The sequence below is a fragment of the Melozone crissalis genome, unplaced genomic scaffold (genome assembly GCF_028551555.1).
Source record: "Melozone crissalis strain CALT ecotype California unplaced genomic scaffold, PUWL_Pcris_2 ptg000044l_1, whole genome shotgun sequence".
NCBI lineage: Eukaryota > Metazoa > Chordata > Aves > Passeriformes > Passerellidae > Melozone > Melozone crissalis.
In genome coordinates this window covers 6,427,397-6,441,927 of record NW_026535822.1, presented here as the reverse complement: position 1 = coordinate 6,441,927, position 14,531 = coordinate 6,427,397, and the positions used below count along the sequence as shown (strand labels likewise).

At 48.1% G+C, this 14,531-nt stretch overlaps 1 protein-coding gene across 1 annotated transcript in view; it reads left to right on the top strand.

Annotated features, from left to right (window-relative positions):
• Positions 1-4,802: 4,802 nt before the first annotated feature.
• LOC128942826 (uncharacterized) overlaps positions 4,803-14,531 on the top strand; it is a 165,535-nt gene continuing 155,806 nt past the window's right edge. The window contains exons 1-4 of the mRNA XM_054285476.1: positions 4,803-5,223; positions 5,315-5,374; positions 5,565-5,728; positions 8,055-8,198. Of these exons, the coding sequence (XP_054141451.1) occupies positions 5,016-5,223; positions 5,315-5,374; positions 5,565-5,728; positions 8,055-8,198 (576 nt within the window). The 5' untranslated portion in view covers positions 4,803-5,015. The remainder of the gene's footprint in view (positions 5,224-5,314; positions 5,375-5,564; positions 5,729-8,054; positions 8,199-14,531) is intronic.

Genomic DNA, 14,531 nt, shown 5'->3' with positions numbered 1-14,531 from the left:
CAGACAGTGCCTTACACTCCTGCGTTTGTTCTCGTGGAATGCAAAACCCTCCCCCAGATCCATCCCAATGACTCCATCAGCCACCCCAGACAGGGCAGGTCTCTGCCCACCCTTTGCCCTGGCAGTGCTGATCCCTCCTGGTGATGCCCTCCCTTTCTCCTGGCAGCGTGGCGGGGATGCAGAGCTGGGCTCAGGGAACCACAGGGCTTGAGGGTTGCTGTGTCCTGGCATTGTGTTGATAAAAATTAATGAACCATGTAGCTCTTGTCTCTCAATTGTTGTACTCTGGCTGCTTGCTGGAATTGGTAGAGGATGTGGAGCTGCTGGAGTCAGTCCAAAGGAGGCTGTGAAAATGCTCAAAGGGCTGGAGCGGCTGGGACTGTTCGGTTTGGAGAAGAGAAAGCTCCAGGGAGATCTTTGAGCTCCTTCCAATGCCTGAAGGTGCTCGAGGAGACCTGGAGAGGGACTTTGGACAAGGGTCTAAAGTGACAGAACAAGGCGGAGTGGGTTCAGCCTGACAGAGGACAGGTTTAGATGGATATCGGGAGGAGATTATTTTCTGTGAGGGCAGTAAGGACCTGGTACAGGCTGCCAAGAAAAGCTGTGGCTGCCCCATCCCTGGAGGTGTTCCAGGCCAGTTGCACAGTTCTTGGATGAACCTGGGATAATGGAAGGCAGGGGGGATGGAATGAGATGGTCATTCAGTTCCTTACTAACACAAACTGTTCTGGAATTCTATGACTGGGCTGCTGAACCCAGCCAAAAGAAGAGCTACATTGCTGAGGTTAAGTGAAGAAGGGGATTAAAACCACCTGTGTTTGCACTTTCAGTCCCTTCCAACATCAATTAAGATTGTTCTGATAAAGACCCGGGCAGTGCTCAAACAGCTGCTGAAGTTGTTCCCAGCTGTATCTCTGGGTAGGATCACAAAGGAGCCTTTGTTGTTCTTCAGTCCTGGCTGAAATTTAAATCTCAGCTGTGCAGCTCAGAGGGTGACATGTGCTGGCACTGGGGCCACTGGGTGGGACTTGTTTTCAGAAAAATGGGAGATGCAGAGGAGAGGTTCCTGAATACAGTAACTCTGCCTACACCCAGAAGTGAGGTATCTGCCCAGGGATTTCATATTCACCGACTGAGAGGGAAATCTAATCAGGGCTTGCTAATTTTCATGAAGTCAAACACCTGGGATTCACTTCAGACTCACATTTTCCTGGAATAATTCAATACAAACGTTGTATATTTGTACACAGGCACTTGACTTTTCTGTTGTTTGATGAGACTACAATTTGTCTTCCTCTTTTGGTTCCTGCAATCCTTCCTCTCCTGTGGTTTTCAGTTGAATTACCAACCTCTACCCCAGGAATATTCATCTGTTGTGTTTTGGATATTGTTGTTCTTCAAAGGAAAGCAAACAATGCCAGTTTAAGCCATCCCTCTTCCTAGGCACATTTTATTGGAACCAAGTCCTGCCTCAAACCAGAATCCAGTCTCTTCTCCATTGTTGTGTACCTCTATTATTTTTCTCATCATTGCTTTTCCATTTCTTATTACTATGCAGCTCTCAGTCTTGAGCAACATCATTCAGAATTACACAGAATTCACATACTGGTGCATTTCTATTCATATCTGCTTGTTACCTAATCCCAACCAGCTCTCTGTTGAACATCTGCTTTTACCTGGGCTGACAGGTGTATTTTTTAGCTGCAAATATTGCAAATCAGGGGTGCAGAATTTTTCTTACTCTGTGAATCTGATCAAGGTCCTTTTCCAATGTGTCACTGAACAATGAATTCTCCCTTTCTCCCAACAACCTCCAGTGCTGTTTTTGGCTAAGATAAAGCACACAGTGCTGTTTGGAGTCACTCCCCATCTGTTTTTCCATCTCACCCAGTGGCTGGGGTAGGATGGTTGGTTGGGTTGTGCAGACAGTGCACTGCACCTTCCCCTGCTGGTGCCCAGCCTGGATCATGGCACGTTGGATCCATGGGATCCATCCTTTGCCATGCTATGTGAGCCTCCATGCAGTAGGGATAAAAAGCCCAGCACTGGGGAACCCCAGGTGCTGCAGCAGTGATATTTTTGGGAGAAACACAGAGCTGTGCATGGCCAGCTTGATGTCTGCGCTGGTGTGAGCACCAGGCCTGATGTGCTGAGCCCAGTGCTCACCCTGGCTGGGACACTGAGTCAAGGAGCTTTGCAAGAATTGTTCAGCTTGAAAAAGCTCTCAAAGTTCATGGAGTCCAACCATTCCCCCAGCACTGCCAAGCTCACCACTAAACCATGTCCTCAGCTGCCACATCCTCGCTTCTTTTAAATATCCCTAGAGATGGTGACTCCAGTGCCCTGGGCAGCCTGTGCAAGTGCTGGACAATCCTTTTGGTGAGGAAATTTTCTTAATATCCACTCTAAGCCTCCACTGGTGCAATTTGGGGCTGTTTCCTCTTGTCCTGTACCTGGGAGAAGACACTGTGCACACACACACACAGGGACAGATGAGCAGGGGAATGGGAATTCCCTTGGACTCCTCAGAAAATCATGTGGAGGATCCTTCTTTTTGCACAGCAGGTGAAAACTGAAGCAGTGACATGTATCCTAACTATGGAGGTGGGGGTAGAAAGATGCTTTGAAAGGGGATAAAACTTGCTGCCTGGCTTTCCTCTGTGAGCAAGTCCAATTTCTTTCTCTCTCTTTTTTTATTCTTTTGGTGCTGTGTTATTCCTCCGTGGGCAGGAGGCTGCAGGCATTTCAATTTTCTTCAAGTCCTTGTTTCAAAAAGGGCCCAAAATATGTTCTCTTCTCAGAGGCAGTAAACAGCAAGTGCACAATGCAGCTTCTCTAAGCCTCTCTTCTCCTGTCTCAGGGAGAAAGGAATTCTCCCAGCCCTCCAGTCCCCTGACTCACTGGCTGTGTGAGCATGAATTAACCAGGAATGTTGGAGAATTATTCCTGAATAATTCATGAACCTGAATTAATCATGCATTTTCATGAATTATTCATGAATAACTCATGGAAATGCAAGGTTTATTCATGCTCCAAAAAACCCAAGGCTTTTTCTCTTCTCTTCTGCTCTCTCTCCCTGTAAGAAACAGACCTGAAACAAGCTAAGGAAAAACATAATATATGTATATGGGAAAAGAACAGGAATAATAATGCTGAAACAAAACAACCAGGAAAAAAGAAAGCAAAAGCTCTTTTTTTTTTTTTTCTTTGCGGTGGGGACAGCAGGTGGGAGCTTTCCAAGCCAGACAAAGGAGACCTGACAAGGACCTGTGGTGAAGGGACAAGCCCAAGGCAAGGAAGTGTCTGGTCACCTCCTCTCCTGGAGCAGGCAGCAGAGACCTGGAGAGACAGGAGACATCTTGCACGACTCAACACCTGGAGCAGTGCTAACCAGGCAAGGAGCAGCTCTGTTGCTGTCAGGATTGTGATCTCTCTCTTTTTTTTCTCTCTCTGTTTGTGATTTTGTGTAATTTTGCTGCATTCATAAGGGTAAATGAACAACTGGTTTGGGGAAGGAAGATGAGTGTGTTTTCTTCAAATGTTAAAGGAAAGCCCCTCCAGAGAGCTGTTTGGGCTGGGGTTGTTTGCTGTCTGGAATGTGGAGCTCTGTTTCTGGGAGGGAGAGGGCTTAGCTATGCATTTATCCCAGTTTCTGCTCTGTAGCATTCCCTGTGTTTAGGAGAGGGCTGGGGGCAGCTGCCTGCTGCAGGGAAGGGGATGTGGGGAGACAGGCACACAGAGATTTTGTGTATGGTGCTTCCTGATGCAAAATCAATGCCAGGGTGTGTATCAGTCAGGAGAAATGGGTTGGAGAGAAGCAGGTGTGAGACTGTGCCAGCAGGGCAGACTGGCAGGTTTGGGGAGAGTTATGATTCCTGCAGGGAGCTTTGCTGCAGCTGATGGTGGCTGAGATAGGGATGGAGAAAGTTCTGCAGAGTGAACTTGGACCTTCCAAGTGAGAGGAGTCAAATCCAGGCAAGACTTGAATGGGGGTGTGGAGATAAAACAAAAAACTGGAATAAATTGGGTCCTAGCTGCCTTTTCAGCTCCAACTCTCTGCCTGCCCCAGCTCCCTCCCATCTTCTTTGGACTCTGTAGCCATTCCCCAGCTGGTGCCAGCACATGGGCTCAGCCCTGTCTCCAGAAGCCTTCTGCCAAATCCTGCTGCCAAGCAGAGCAGGCAGGACTGGAGTGATGCTGCCAGGGCCCTTAGGAGCTGGAAGGAAACTGCTCCTGAGCTCAGCAGCCCTCAGCTGCTCCTCTGGCACGGGAGGTTTTGGAAATCCCCACCAGCCTGGCTCTCCAGTTTCTCCAGTGATTGAAGTCTGCAGCTCCAGGGGCAGAAAGAGAAAGCTCAGTGGGCAGAGCAGTGGGCCAGGTACTCAGGATCCAGCTCCTTTCAGCTTTGTTGCTGACTGCCTTAGACATATCCAACACTGGTCTGTGCCTCAGTTTCCCCATGGGTGAAATGAAGGGAATTTTCTGTTCTCCTTATCAAAGCATTTTGATGTTCACTGGGGGAAATAATTGTGCAGGCAAAGGAATGATAATTTCCTAGAATACCCCTGGGTCTTTTAGAGTTTCTTCTCTGCACTGCCTTGATAGCACACAGACACAGCCCTGCACTGGAGCAAACTGCAGTAGATGCACTGAAGTCCTTTGAGGAGAGGAACCAGCCTGTGTCTGCTCAGTGTCTTGTTCAGCATCTGCTCCAAGTGTCAGCTGTGAGGGCTGCCTGAGCCCAGGTGAGACCTGGCATGGCTGTCACTGCAGAGAACACTTGGATGCACTGGAGGCATGTGGTGCTGAGCTCAGCCAGACCCAAGGGAGCCTCCCAGCAAAGGGCTTTAGGATGAGGCAAGCTCAGAGGGGTGAGAATGGGAACAGAGAAATAACTGGCAGAGAAAATGCAGTGCCAAGCATTTTATATCTGCAGGTTGTGCTGCCCTGGGTAAAGCACAGCTTGTGAACACTCCCACCCACAGGAGAGCCCAAACCCCTGTGGTGACATTGCCATGCTGTCCCTCTGCTCCAGGTGGGCAGCCCTGATGTCAGGCAAGCTGTACGTGCTCATCAGCTGGCCCGACGGCAGCCGGGTCATCAGCATGGAGAACATCAAGGAGCCCCGCAAGCCCTTCCACCTCTACAGCGTGGGGGAGCAGGTCCTGGCCCGCTGCCCTGGCTTCAGTGGGCTCTACTGGGGTGTGGTGGAAGGCATCAGTGGTAAGTGACACCCCTCTGGCCTGGGTTTGCAATTTGGGGCTGCTCAGAAGCAAGAAGGAGTTCAGTGCTGAAAGATCTTCTCTTGCTACAGAGCATAAAGGTATTTTGGAGAAGAAGCTGCTGGAAGATCGACAGCTCCTGGAGAAGTTAAGTGAGTAAGGGCATTTGACACTGCACCTTCCTACTTCCATGGGGCTGTTTGGATGGGAGGATGGTGAGCATGTTGTAGTGGCATTATAAATTTCACATCACTGCAATCAGTGTACAGAGCACTGAGTGGGAGTGGAAGGTACACACATTGCTGCCCCACTGCACATCCTGAGCCTCTCCCTTCCTTTCAGAAGAAGAACCAGCTGTCCACAGCATGATGCCATCCCCACCAAAGAAATCCAGGAAAACCTTTCCAAAATGGACCCCAGGGAATGCATCCAGGAAACACCCCAGTGACAGGACCTGTCCTGCAGAGCCTCTGCTGAGGGTGGCAGAGGCCAGCCTGCCCCACGATGCCAGCAGCTCCTCCATCCTCAAGGACAGGCGTGTCCTGGGAAGCATGGCAGGGAGCCCCTGCTCGCTGGCAGCTCCCCCCCAGCCAGCCAGTGCCTTCACACCTCCATCCTCCTTCATCACCATGGCCATGCCAGGGCCACGCACTTCCCAGAGTGAAGAGGACAGGGCTGGTCCAGCTGCCAGAGGTAACCTTGGGTTCTGGCCCTGCTGCCTGGTCCTGAGGGTGACAGGGTGGGATGGGGACTTGCAGGGCAGCCAGAAAACACCTGCTTTGCTCTAGGGGTGTATGGGCTTTGTCTCAGGGCTACAGAGGTTAGAGATGGCATTTCCTGCTCCTTTCCACCTGGGAGATCTGTTCCAGGAGGGGTGTCTAAAGGGAGATGCAGTGTATGGCCTCTGCTCTGTCTCCTGGGGTGGCAGTTTTCCTCTCCCCTCAAACCAAAAAACAATCTGAATGAATACCTGCCTGAATAACTGAAATTCCCAAAAGCCCTGTGTCTCCATTAGTCAAACCTTCTAGATTTGCCTATTTCCCCATTTTTCCACCCACTTCTGTACCCATTAAATTCACTTATGAAAATGTGCTAGTGTCTTATTTACCTGCTGACTAACAGCAGCATCCAGAGACAAGTTGGCTCTGCTTGCCTTGCCCCCACCATATCATTTGCACTGGGAACAGAAGCCCTTGAGATGCCACCTTTTGCTAATGGCAAATCTCCATTGATCAGTCCTGGAGAGCCTGTCTGGATCACTGTTGTGCAAATGGAATAACATGTTGCCATGCAATCTAGCAGGGGATTTCAACAACTGATTCTTCAGCTTGTCTCCCACCCCTGCAGCAGATTATGTTGCCCTACCAATGAAGAGGAAGTCAGATGGCATCTTGTCCCCGTGCCAGCAGCAGATCTGTGTGAACAGGTAACACCTGAAAGCATAGTGAGGAGCCTGAATGTTTCACACCACACATATTGATTTCTGTCCACTCTGTCTCTATTCTCTGCCAGTGTTTGCTTTGAGTGGATGCTCGTGGAGGTTGAACCCAAAGCACAGAAGATAACAGGAGTTTGTGTGGGCACATACAGCAAAAAAATGAGCCTGCCCTGAAGTCCTGATTCCATGGTGGGTCAGTGGGAGGTCCCCCATATCTGTGTGCCAGGAGGATGCACAGGAGTTTGTTCACATGAAGAACCCCTCGTATTCCCTCTCAGTCTATTTTATTCTTGTTGCAAATGAAACCAGAATTGACTTTGCGTTGCATTCCAGATAATTCTCTTCGGGAATGAATTTGAAGATGAGCTGTTTGTGGCAGTGCTGTTTAACTTCCTTGTTTCTTCCAGCCATGAGGAGCAAAAGATTGATGCTTTGCAAGAGATGGATGGCTTTGAGAGGACTCACAAAAATTTCAGTCCTGCTGAGGTGGAAAGGTAATTAGCAAAAGAAGGCACTGTGTTCTCCTCCTCACTACAAAAGTGAGCAGTGAGATCCCAGATGGGTGACAAAGTGGGACGATTTTAAACTCCAAAGTTGCTGAGTCTCTTTACAATTGAGCCAGGTGTTTCTGGTTGTAGGGCTTGGATTTAGAGATGCAAGAAAGCTCTAAAACAGTGCAGAAACTACAAAGCTCTTGCCTATAACAATCAAAACATGGTTGTGTGTTTCTTGTTTTATTGCTCATTACTTTGATGGCCAGTATCCAGTGATAAAGTGATGCTAGGGACAGTTTTCTTGCAAAGAAATGGGTACCAAAAAATTCAAGTTATGGTTCTTGTATTGTCATTTCCCACAAGTCTGTTGTTTAATACCACAAATATGTGTGTCCTGGGACTTGCAAGACAGGCTTTATGTCCTTCCTTACAACTGAGAAGAAAATTGAGCATCAAAGTCTCCATGTATGCAGGCCCAGGGGGAGTTGAGGGTTAAACTGAACGTTCCTGAGCACTGAAAAGTCCAGACCATGGTTTTTTTCTCTCCTGCCTTATTCCTCACCCAGGAGTCCTTGGAAGGGTTGATACTCTGCCAGAGGAGTTGTCCTGCCCTGCAGGCATCTAATCACTGCTTGGGTGGAGGAGTGACATCCACAGTGAGGACATGGTGTCTTCTTGCCTTTACACAAGCAACTTTAATTTTTCAGGGTGGAGAAGATGGAGCAGCTGGAAAGGATGGTGCTGGACCTCCAGCAGGACGTCTTCTCTCTGAAGAAGAAGGTGCAGAGGCTGGAATCCCTGTCCTTCCAGGAGGAGCCCCACCGACAGCCGTGTGAGGTGGTGGAGCTCTTCAAGGGCTACACCAAGGAGCAGCTGAAAGAGACCGTCAGGTTTGACCAGAAAATCAGCACAGCCTGCAAGACTCTGCTCTACAAGCTCTTCACCTCTGACTACATCCAGAGCCATTCCATCACGGGGCGCAGGGGTAACACCTTCCACGAGGCGAAGCCCATGATGGACGAACGCTGCATCAAAATCATCAGGGTGCTGCTGAAGCAGAAGTTTGGGGATCACCTCAGTGACACTGTGATCACAGAGAAGATCCAGAACGTGCAGAAAGCCCTGAGGCAGAAGTTTAAGACAGAGTGTCTCTGAGGTGTGGGAGATTTGGTGTCCCCTCCTGCCATTCCCGTGTGTGTCCCTGAGCAGCTTTCCCAGGAGAGGTGAGCTGAGCAGCTGCTGCTCAGTAGATTTCCCCCAGGGAGCCAGCCCAAGTAAACCATGTGCTAAACACAGCTCAGACACTGCCAAACCTCTGCCTCCATTAACCAAGCAGGAACTGGGCCCAACTTGGCTCAGGTTTTGCACTCTACAAGTTCCTTCCCATCCAGCCTGCGTGCAAACCTCACTGTGGGTGCATGGAATCACCTCTGTGACTCTGATGATGTGCTCAAAGGCTTCAGGGCTCCATTTGGGTCCAAGAATGGCTCAGGAAGATCGCCCTGTTCCACACTGCAGATATGTTGTCTTTAGGATAGGGAATCCAGCTGCCGACAGGCTGTGTCCCCCAATGCAGCTTCTCTCTGTCTGCCTCTGGTTGCCTCATTCTGCCTCTGGGACAATATTTACTCTTTCCTCACAGTGAATGTTTTATTTCCAGCACTAACAAAAAGACAGACTCATTAAAATAATGTCTTAAAACATTCAGAAAAAGATAACTTGGGGTTTTTTTCTGTTTATTTTAATGTAGCTATATAGAGGAGTTGTCTTCCCTAACAAAAGCCTGCTGAACAAGAGGAGGGGTCACCCATGGAAATTCCATTAATTTTCCTTTCAAGATCAGATTATTTCCATACAGGAGAAATCCCTAACATTTTTATGACACAAGAGTGAGGGATGGAGGACAAAATATGGCCCAACTTTGCTTTGAAGGTATATATCTTGTGGACACAGTCACTATTATTTAAATACAGTATTTTTATCCTAGATAAAAAATGCCAAGTACAATCAGTCCCTTTGCTGAGGGACTACAGAGAAGGTCTAGAAAGAGAAATCTTTTCCTAAATAATTCAGAGCTGGAGTGTGGGTGGCTTAAAATTGTTCTAAGTGTTAAAAGAATGAGATGCTGACACCAGTCCAGCACTTAACAGAAGTGCTGCAAAATACCAAACATTCCCTTTTACAGAGGCTTCTCAGACAGGGAATTGGTTTTCTCAGCTTAATTTTTAAATTATTCAGGAAAAGAAATGCCAGTGGGTTTGCATTAATCAAAACATTTGGTTTAATTTATAGGTTTTGTTGTGTTTTCAAGTATTTAATTTCTTCACAGTTACATGAGAAATAATAGTGCAAAATGAATGTATTGGAGAAACGAGGAGCTGTTTCGAAAGAAAAAAAAAAAGGTGTTATTCTCAGAATTTTCCTCCCCCTTCAGCCTTTTTTTTTGAGCTCATCCATTAAAGTGGGGTTGATGCTGTGATGTAATTTGGTTTTGAAGGGAGATATGCTTGCCAATGTTTCTGGTACTATTTTCATCAGATGTTTCTAACAGTCATGTTAAATTGCAGAAGTAACAACTAAAGATATTCCTTCTGGTTTCCCAGTGCAAATACTTTTCCTAACTATGGTGCAAACACATTGATGATGATTTCTCCTTTGTAGGGACCTTGGTCTGAGCAGCACCTGGAGCAGATCTGCTGTGGTCACTTAGAGCCCAGAGTGCAGCCAGTCCTGGAAAATCCACTGGAACTGAGCAGAACTGCCCCAAAACCTCCTCAGTGCAGAAGCACACCTTGAAATACACCAGCCCTGCCAGAAACCTGGCACCTTAGGCTGCAATCACTGCTCAGGGAAATGCCCCAGGTGATGTTTTTAATGGTAACTTATCAAAGAGAAGATCAAGGAGGCACAATCAGCCTTATCCTGCAGAACCTCAAAGCTCACCTTGTTCCAGCCCCTGCCATGGGCAGGGACACCTTCCACTATTCCAGGCTGCTCCAAGCCCTGCCCAACCAGGCCTTGGACACTTCCAGGGACGGGGCAGCCACAGCTTCTCTGGGCACCCTGTGCCAGGGCCTCTCTCAATCTTTCCTCCCTGATGTTCATCACATCCCTCACCAAGCTGCAGCCTGGAAAGCCAGTTCATGAATGTTATTTATTAAAATAAATGCTGCTGCTGTCCTCCCCGGCTGAGCCCCCTCCGAGGAGCTTCAGATCATTACTGTGAGCAAAGGGAGAAAAAAGAGCCAGGCATGGAGCTGCTGCGGGGTGCCACGGCTCCTGAAACACGCGGCTCTAATCAGCTCCCCTAGAAGCAGATGAGCTGGGTGACCCTTCTGCTTGAAAAACCCTGCTTGAAAAACCCTTCGGTGGCTCCCTCAGAGGTGACTTCCCAGCCTAAGACACTTGCTGGTGTTCAGGAGTGCTCCTGGTAGGTGGGCTGATGGATGCTCAGCATCTCCGTGGCCAGCACAGCCGCAGCACTAATGAGCCAGTGCTCAAATGGGCCCTTCTCAGCTGTAAAAGTTGTCCCCAGATACTCTCAAAGGCTTTGATATGGCAGAGAGGCTTGAAGAATGGCAATGCAGGCAGCTTTTTGTCAAATTTCATTTTTGAAAGTGCTTGTGAGCCGGAGGCAGCGTTTGCAGGCTAATTGGGAGCACGGGCAGCCGCTGGATCAAACGTCAGCTCCAGGACGCTGGTGCTCTCACCTCCCTGAACTCTCCAGCTCTGGCTCATCAGCCTCCAGAGGGAGAGGATCACACAGCACTGGCATGTGGCATTCCCCAGGGATGCAGGGGCCAGGGCAGATAGAGGAGGAGGAGGAGGAAGGTTTGTGCCAGAACTGCTTCACTCAGGGATGTTCAAAGCTGTGTCTCTTTCTAAGCAATGAAGGGCAGCTCCATTGAATGGAATTAACTTCCCATTTTAAATGAATTACCTGGAAAAAGTGGACAGCACTTGCTGTTGGGATTAATTACTCTGCTGAATCTGCAGCATCTTGTTAAAAATGGTGCTCCTGCTCAGCTTCTGGGTGAGGTGGGTGCAGGAGGGTGTAGACAGTGAAAATGAGGGTCAAAACTCAGAGCAGGTCTCTTGCATTTGGTTGAAAAGCAGGAGAAGTGGTGCCTGCTGACACTTGCAAAAACAGGACTTGAATGGAGCATGCAGAGCTCTCTCCCTCCAGGAGGAGCTGGAGCAGCAGGGCTGACCTCAAGTTGGATTTAATTGGGATGTGCAGGGACCTCAATGGGCTGTGGGGCTCTCTCAGGGCCCTTGGTCCCCAGCACCCCAAAACTGCAGTGGGGCCTTGCCACACCCCCCACACCTGGGTACACCTCTGCTGTTTCCTTAGGAACCAGCTGAAAGCTGCATGTTGCTCACTGGCAGCAATACACAGGTTTTCAGGGAAAGGTGGGAACCTTTCCAGCCTGATCTGTATCAACCTTTACATTTTCAGCTGGGCCAATGGGAGGCTTCTGAAATTTCAGAGAAATCATAGAATTGTTTGAGTTGGAAGAGACCACTAAAGGTCTTCTAGTTTCACCCCCCTGCAAGGAGCAGGGACATCAGGTTGTTCAAAGCCCCATCCAACCTGACTGTGGCTGTTTCCAGGGATGGTTCATCAACAAGTTCTCTGGACAACCCGTGCCAGTGTTTAAAAAACAAAAAATCCAGTTGTAGAGGTGCTGCTGGCAGCATGATTTATTGTGGGGAAAAAATCCCCAGCCCAAACAAGAGGGAGATTCTTTGGTGTTTAACCCATTTTACTTAAAATTAATTTCCTTGACCCTGCCAGGGGGGTTCCATGTTCAGCACAGGCAGATTTTAATTTTCCCATTACGTGGTCTGTAGGAAGCACTCACTGCTGAGTCTCTCAATGCCTGCACTGTGTGCATCCCCCAGAAACCAAAACACATTCACTTAATGACATGCAGACTGTGAGTATCAGATAAAGGAATGATGTTAAAATGGAGCTGAATCCCTCCCTGGGTTTTAATCTAGGCTTACAAAGCCTGGCTGCCTTTCCATGAGCCCCAGACAGCCATCCCTGAGCCTGCCTGGTGTTCCAATCTGGTTGGATGCACGTGGAAAAATTCTCTGCAGAGGAGGACTGGTGCAGTGGGTGGTGGAAGTGCCTTTGGTTTGATATCCTCCCATCAGGCAGCTGCAGGAACAGGGAGATCTCAGCTGGGGGATGAAAGAAATATCACAAGGACAAGCCTTGGCCTTTGTGAGCTTGGAGCTGTGTGTCATTTCCTACTGTCACCCACACACAAATACTCTGTGTCACAGGAAGATTTTTTTTTGTTCTGGTAAGTCTTTGTCTTGTTTTGTTTTCATATCATATCATATCTGGTTTCATATCAAATCATATCTGGTTTTTGGTTTTTGTTTTTTGGGGGTTTTTTTGGTTTTTTTTTTTTTGAGAGTGCATTCCTATGCCTGAGAGGTGAGCAAATACATCAGATTTTGTATTTAAAGCAGTCTTTTATGTCTCTGCCTCAGTCATATATTCATTACACTTCACTTTAACCAGTATTTGTCTCTCTGCAGTACGTGATTGCATTATTCCAACTCTCCATATCTGTCCAATCTCCCCCACCTTTTCAGAGCTGAATGGAACTGGGGAGATCATTATTAAAACACAGAAAGCAAAGAAATAAAATTAACCAGAGCACCAGTTCTCTTTGGGCTGAATACACTGAGGAAATAAAAGGGCCTTCCACTTCTAATAAAATCTGGATGTGAATTGCCTCATAAAAGCTTGGATGAATTATATTCAGAGGCCAAAAAGAGAGAAGAGAGAGAGCTTGGAGCCCTCCACCAGCAGGACGCTCTCCCTTCCTTGGTGTGCAGCCCAATGGAAATGCCAGGAGAGCTTTGGGATCAGGTGAGATGTTCTGCTCAGAGGATGAGCTTCAGGCCTGGATGAAGCACTTGAGGGCCACAGGCTGTTCAAGTCCCTCCCAGTGAAATATTAGTGCTGCTGAAATTGCTGGAGTTCTTCCTGCTGCCTCCTGAGGTCTCAGCCCTGCCTAAGGTTCTTGCCCAAGTTGCTGGCTGGTGGAGGAAGGACCCTGCAGAGCTGTGGTGACTTTTCAGCCCTGTTCATCCCCACTCTGATCTCCCAGGGTCCCAGGAAGGTTTTAGGATATGGACTTGGCTTCTAAGCTTCATCTGTGTGCTGGAAGAGGAAGGTGGTGAGGGACATGCCCCAGGTGTCCTCTTGTCACCAGCAATTCCTGCTGTCCCAGGACACTGCTGCTCCCAGGAGATGCAGTCTGGTGACGTGCTCACCTTTAAGGATATATCTGATGGTGTTGGCTTTTCTTTTGGCACACAGATTGAGCTGAAGCCAAGGGGACTGTGCCTAACTGAGTAATGGAGAGATGAACAGCCCAGAAAGCCAGGCCTGCACGGTGCTCATTGATTGTTTCTCTCAAATATAAGCAGAGCAGCCCAGTGTCAGGCATCTGAGGAGAGAGGAGACTGCAGAACTGATGTACTCCTGCTAATGAATAATCGTTAAACTCCAAAGGAGTTTATTATTATTGCCATTAATTCTGGTTGTACTGTGCCTGGAGACAAGGAAGGTGGAGAAAGATGAGTTCATGACCTGCATATTACAGAGTAGATTTTTTCCTGGTAATATGAGAAAATTGATCATTTCTTAAGTGAGAGGACTGATAAAATCACTGACTTCTGAGGAGCAACATCATTGCTTTTATGTGTTCAACAAGCTCACTGGGATGGTGCTGGAGAAGGGTCAAATCCCTCTTCTGGACATCCTAAGGTCAGGAGTTTGTTTGCCCTCAGTTTCCCAGAGGGAGGAGGGAAGCAGGAAACACCATCAGCGTTCACACCTTCAGTTCTATTAGGATTTCTCCTCCATGTTAACCATGAGGTTTTACTTACCCTGAACTCAGAATAAATTGCCAAAAGTCAAGGAAAGCCATAGGAAGATCCCTCCAGCCATAACAGGGATGGACCCAAGACAGGGGTTTCATGTTGTTCCTTAAGGTGTTTTGGATCAAGAGTAAAATACCGTCATGATCTGAGAACCCTGCTCTTCTTCACACTCCCCAAATGACTCCAGCACATTCCTGAGCAAGAGGACTCCTTCCTCTCCTGGAAACTAAAAAGTGAAAGACAAAAAACACCCACAAAAAAATATCTGTTGTCATTTGTGCAGGCCAAAAGGGAGGTGCAAACTGCTCTCTGCCTTTTGGTTCTGCGATCAGTGTATTTCCAAGTCTCTAGAGCTGAACCAGGAAGAAGTTGCGTTTGCTTTCTGCAGAAGTGCTGCCTTCCCATGTGGAGATGTTTCTGTATTTCTTGGCTCAGAATGGAAGGAGCAAATATGAATGTATTCAT